Source organism: Tupaia chinensis, unplaced genomic scaffold (assembly GCF_000334495.1).
Source record: "Tupaia chinensis unplaced genomic scaffold, TupChi_1.0 Scaffold000394_1, whole genome shotgun sequence".
Taxonomy (NCBI): domain Eukaryota; kingdom Metazoa; phylum Chordata; class Mammalia; order Scandentia; family Tupaiidae; genus Tupaia; species Tupaia belangeri.
The window spans coordinates 3,292,473-3,298,472 of record NW_006159896.1 but is presented as its reverse complement, the minus strand read 5'-3'; the positions used below and the strand labels follow the sequence as shown (position 1 = coordinate 3,298,472).

Genomic DNA, 6,000 nt, shown 5'->3' with positions numbered 1-6,000 from the left:
CCTGCTGTGGAGAGGGCAAGGCTGGCGTTGCCCTCCTTGTTCTGCCAGGACTGCTGTTCCATGTTTCCAAGGAGCTTGGCAGCCTCCCAGTCCTTGCTCCCTGGGCCCTCTGGTTCCTGCACCAATAAAACCCACACGGCCCCGGCCTCCTGAGCTGTGCGCCCTGCACTGACTTCCTGGGGCAGGGGTTTCCTCTCTGTCCTCCCTCCTCTCAGCTCTTTGGGGAGGACAGGTTCCCTCCTGGTACCATTCCACCAAGGCCAGGCTGGGCCTTTGGAGGTCTTTGGATTGGGGGGCTCTAACTGCCCACTCTGCAGGTTTTTTCTCTGCATTACCTTAGTAAGTATCTTCTCACTCAGAAAAAGGAGAATTCTGGCAATGGGGTAAGAGGAAGGATTCACCACTTTCAAACACTGGGAACAGTGGCCCCAACTTAGAATGCACACCACCCTCTGTGGGGTGTCCCGGTACCCAGCGACCCCTCCTGGACCCCTCTCTGCTCTAGGGCAAGGTTATTGTGGAGCTCTCTGTCTTCTGGCACAACCTCCACGTGTTCACGTGTCCTGCAGACCGTCCCTGTCTAAGTTTATCAGAAATTACGCGTTTAGCACAGAGACCGTCTAGGTCCCCACATTTCTTTGTTCTTGGAACATCTTTTTTTTTTTTTTTTTCATTTTGTTGGTTCTAAATTTGGGATGATCTTACAATACATGTGTACATTCTAGTATGGTACTATGTGGTGTGTGTGTGTGTGTGTGTGTGTGTATGTGTGTGAGGGCGTTCCTTAAATCCATGGGTGATTCCCCAAATGACTGCACCCCAGAATTGAGGAAATGCAGCAAAAAGTCCCAGTTTGAACACAGATCTTTCAAAACTTGGAATTTCTGGGAGAAAGCAGCAGAAGGGGTCCTTGGTGGTGGAGAAGCTGAGACTGTTGCCTTAAACCTCTTGTTCCTCCAACGCTCACATGTTACCATTATGGGAAAAGTGCTGATGAGGCCCGATCCCTGTTTCAGCAAGTTCCTTTCAGCGGGGGTGACATACTGTAGCAAACAATTCCTAAAATTATCCCCACACCAGCCCTCCTCCAGCATTCAGGTCAAAGGTATTTGCGTGTTTAGCACAAAGACCTTCCTTTTCCTGCTGTCGGGTTTGCTCTTTCACAATGGCTGGCTCTCAAGAACAGCGTCTTTCTTTTGCCATCTGGCCTCCCGGGTCATCCGAGGCAGCCCTGGAGAGCCTGGCCGTGGTGGGCTCCAGGAATGTCCTGGGAACGTCCCGGGGAGCCCGAGCTCACTCTGCAGGGTCACAGAGAGCCCACCCGATCCCCAGCCTCCGACAGCCAGGCTGTGGACGCGCTCGCCGAGTGGTCTGCGGTGCTCTGTGCTGCATGACTCGGCGTGCACCAGGTGGAGCTAAGCCATGCAGCTTTCTGTAGAGAATGGAGGTGCTGGGGCCAGCAGGTGGTGTGGTAGTTGAGGGCTCTGGACTCCCACATGGCCAACTGCAGTTCAAGTCCCAGGCCTGGTGACTTGTTTCTCATTTTCCTTTCTCTCTCTCTCTCTTGCTCTGGCCCTCTCTGGTCAAATTAAAATAAACAAATAAAGTTAAATAAAATAATTCTTAAAAAAAAATGGAGGTGCTTTTAGCAGTTTGTCATGATGGTTGGAAGCCTGTCAGATCAAGGACTGGATCTTCAAAAGGACAGCCAAGGATGAGCCAGAAAGCAAACTGCTTCAGACCCCCTCAGGGTTTATCTGGACACTTGGCAGTGCCCCCTCATTCTTCCTGGGTGTCCCCCTTTGTGGCGCTGCGACAGCAGCAGGGAAGGCTGATTCATGTTCTCACCATCATCATGCCGGATGCAGGAACAGGCCAGGCCCTGACCGCCTATTGCCAGAGCAGTCTGGAAAGAATTAGGAAGGAAATACCACCCTCTGCCAGCCCCGGCCTCCTCTCCCATCTCCTCGTAAACTCTTCCACTGAGCGTGGGCCTTCACACTGTCCCCTGACACACATCACCTGCACCACTCTCTGGTTCGGTACGCTGGGCCTGTGAGACTCAGCTCAGGGCTGGCTTCGTCCTTGAACCAGGCTGGTTTGCTGGAAGAGAATTCCTAGGCTGTGCGTGAGAAGATACTCTGAGTGAGACCAGGAACTGGGCCTTTTGCAGTGCTCCCCTCACGATCTGGTTTCTGACCTTGATGGCAGTGTCAGGGCTGTGCCAAGAGGACAAGTGTGGAGTGAGTCTTCCTGCTGCACCCCCGGCCCCCACAATCCCGCTGCCCGGAGCACCCCTGCTGCCCCAGGCCAGGAGGCAGGCCGTGGCATTTCACACCCCGTCGGGCTTGCCCCCACCCCGGCCACGTGCCCTCCCGGCGTGGGTGGACCTGAGCAGCTTAATGTGCTGACTCCTCATCCTCAGCCCTTCCTGGCCCAGTGCAGCCGGCACCACTCTTCTCATTAGAGCCATTTCGTCAGGGTGTCTTTAATCAATGGCTTCCCGGGGACAATATTTTTAGAAGTTGTACTTTTCACACTCTCCCATGTCCCCTCTCGGAAGTTCTCTTCCCTGTGCCCGGAGAAATGAACTAACGACACGCCAGCAGAGCACCGGCCGTCGTTAAGAGGGGCAGGTACGGGAGACACCGCGAGCCCGCTCCCTGCCCTGACCTCACTGCGCCTTACCTGTCGCCCTTCTTTCTCTGTCTTTTCCGTGTAGGTTGCACAGACGGCAGATGGTGTGGACGCTGACCTCTGGAAAGACGGCTTATTTAAATCCAAGGTTACCAGATACCTGTGTTTCACAAGATCATTTTCCAAAGAAAATGTAAGTCCAGGAGCCGCGGCTTCCGACTGCTGAATGAGCACGAGTAATTGACACTGCCGTTTGGAATTTCCTCATTTTCCTGTTGTGGTGGTTTATTTTCATTGCCCTGTTAACCGTTTGGAATTTCCTCATTTTCCTGTTGTGGAGGTGGTTTATTTTCATTGCCCTGTTACTTTATCTGCGGTTTGAGCGCGCTGGGTGGAAACAGCAACTAGCAGCGTGTTCCGCGTATTAACAGTGTTATTAACCACGTACCCAAGTGTACAGTGAGTTCTACTACAGCGCCCTCCGAAGGAGACCAGGAAATGTCTCACGCAGCTCTCCTTCGCCTGCGTTTCCCCCACAAATCACAGAGCAGGATGGAGGGGAGACTTCTCCAGCAGAGCTGGACGTCGTGCCGGTCCAGCGAAGGGCAGTGCTGGGCCAAGGGGGACTTACGTGAGCCTCCAGCCCATAGAGATGGTCTTGATTCCAGCGTGGCCGTCCTTTCTCTTTGAGCCTCCACGTGAGACATGCTGTTGTGTAATTTTGGTAGGTAGGTAGCCACACGTGCAGATTTCTCCTAGAAGGCTATTTTTTAATACTTGAGCCCATAAATGAGGAAACTTTAAGGCTTTTCCAGTGAGGTGTTTTAGCGGGTGGTTTAGAAAAAAGACAATTAGCTCTGGTATCTCCTCTGCACTGACCCATCCCACATGCTCTGCAAATACGCTTCCTCCCATCCTCACACAATCTCTCGAGATACTCTTTTCCATAAGCAAAGAAACTTGAGACCCAAGAGTTCACACGCTTGTCTCAGGTCACCTGGCTTTTCTAGTCCCCAATAAAGCGTGGCCAGATTTTCATTTTCGGGGGTAACATTTATTTTTGGCCTAAACGTTATTCTGTCTCTCTTTTTTGAAAATATATTTCCAGAGGACATAAGTGCTTGTCTGGGAGAAACAGAGTGGGAGAGGGAGAAAGTGCCCCCAAGTGGGGCGTGGTCATGCCATGATCCCTTCTCCCCCACTTCTCCATCTTGGTGGTATCTTGGGTACGCATGCATATGTGCCCAGTGTGTTTTTCATGTTACTGGGGTGGGATTCAAACCATACAGTTGGCCATGTGGGATCTGGCCCCCTTAACCACCCAGCTATGGAGCTGGCCTGTTTTTACCTCTTTCTAATGTAAATATTTATTTGGGGAACTATTTTTATCAGTTGGTTTTTGTGAATTTTTTATAGCAGTCAGTTGTGATCACGGTTTAAAACCAAAACAAAGCAAAACAATAACTTCAGACAGCCTCGTTCAAAAGCCTGAAATGGGAAACGCCACAGTCTGCCTCCACCACATACCCCTGCAGGCCCAGGGCCCTGTCACTAGGTCCTCATATGTCCCTCCCATGTCTTCTGCAGGTGGACATCACATGGTTCTCTGGCTTGTGCTCTCTTTCGTTACTTACTCCGGTCATTTGTTGATAATTCTTGGTCAGAATTATTCCTAACATATTTAGGACCAAGAGAGAAGTCACTGTTTTCATTTCCCCAGCCTAATTCCAAGAGCACTATATACTTGTAAAATACAGGGCTCATAGGGAGAAGGGAAAAGTCGTGGCACTAAATACTGGAAACCTTTCTTCCTTTCTTTTATTTTTTTAAAGAGATTTTTGCTATAGGGAATGTGTGTTTGCCAGAGAGACAGAGAATAATAGACAGAAAGTGAGAAATCACCTCCCAGGGCAGATGGCCACACCAGAATCCCTTCTCCTTTAGTCTCCTGGGATTCTGGACATGCGCACATACATGCCTGGTGTGAGTCTCCAGCTGCCGGGTCTGGGTCTCAAATCACAAAGCTGACGATATGAGATCCATTGCCTTAACCACCATATTGCCTGCTGGCCCTGCTTTGTGGACATTTTGACTGCTGTTTTTGTTGTGTTTTCCCCAAAGGCTGTGGCTAGCACTCTAGTCCAGAGCAGTCCCTGCACCCCTCGGAGTGGGTATAGTGACTGGCTCGACACGACACAGAGTGGTCACTAGGGCTGGTCAGTGTTGGTGTCCTGGGCAGGGCTATGAGAGAACACACGCTGATCTCGCAGACCTTTGCTGACCATTAAACAGGTGCTGACTGGGTATGAAGAAGGGGGTGTAAGAAGTTATGGGCAGCAGACCAGCAAATGGCGTAATGGTATGTTGTTGGACTTCTGTGTAGTCAACTGTGGTTCGAGTCACAGACCTGGCAACTTAAAACTCATGCCAGGCACATGTATGTGCATGCCCAAGATCCCGAGAGGAGAATGGAGGAGGAGATATTGCGGCATGGCCACCCCCGCGGGGTGATTTCTTGCTTTCTGTCTCTCTGGTGAGCACATACATCTCTACAGCAAAAATCTCTCTTAAAACAAACAAACAAACAAACAAACAAAAAAACGAAGAAGAAGAAGTTACAGGCAGTGGGAGAAAGCTCTGCCTTGATTCTGAAGCAAGGTAGGAAATAAGTGTATTTTGTTCTCAGAAAAAGAATGACTCAGTCCTATAATGGGATCCGCTTGATCAAGTCACGGGATCAGATTTGATCTGGCATCAAGTCGTGGGGGACGCAAGGACTCCCTAGTCCTCCCAAGAGTGAAGTAGGAATCAGACCTGTTTAATCTGGTCCAGCCAGCATGTCCTGGCCCTGCAGCCTGAACCCAGACTTTACAGAGCATAATTTTTTATAGCTGTCGAGGAGGGATGAGAGATCTCAGGACCGGACAGATTCTTAATGAGGTGACTTAAGACTCCCAATGTAGGAGTTTGGGGAGACTCCTATGGAACTGAAATTCTTTTTCCCCAATAATGCTATTAATACAGAAACCGGGCTTTGGAGTGACATTGCTTCCTGGGGAAGGATCGAGATTAATTGCACTTTTCATGCCCTCTACTTTCTGCATTACCTGTAATAATAATGTACATAGATTAGGTAGGGAGGATATTAAACAGAAGGATTTATGAACATTTGAATATTAAGTTGGTTATCTGTGGCTACCTTAAATGCAAGGTTGTCAAAAATAATTACAGTATACTAGCAAATACTGGCTACCAGAGACGATATAAATACCCTGAGTCAGTGCATATTGGGGTTTGGGCATGAATCATTTGCTCAACAAGGATTGGGAATACGTTCTTCATATTTATGAGGAGGAAATGAAA

At 49.7% G+C, this 6,000-nt stretch overlaps 1 protein-coding gene across 4 annotated transcripts in view; it reads left to right on the top strand.

Moving 5' to 3' along the window:
- The window catches only part of MVB12B (multivesicular body subunit 12B), a 195,176-nt gene that overhangs the window by 63,837 nt on the left and 125,339 nt on the right, over positions 1-6,000 (top strand). For all 4 annotated transcript variants that reach the window (XM_027774056.1, XM_006154109.3, XM_006154107.3 and 1 more), the window contains exon 3: positions 2,723-2,830. In XM_027774056.1, the coding sequence (XP_027629857.1) occupies positions 2,723-2,830 (108 nt within the window). The remainder of the gene's footprint in view (positions 1-2,722; positions 2,831-6,000) is intronic.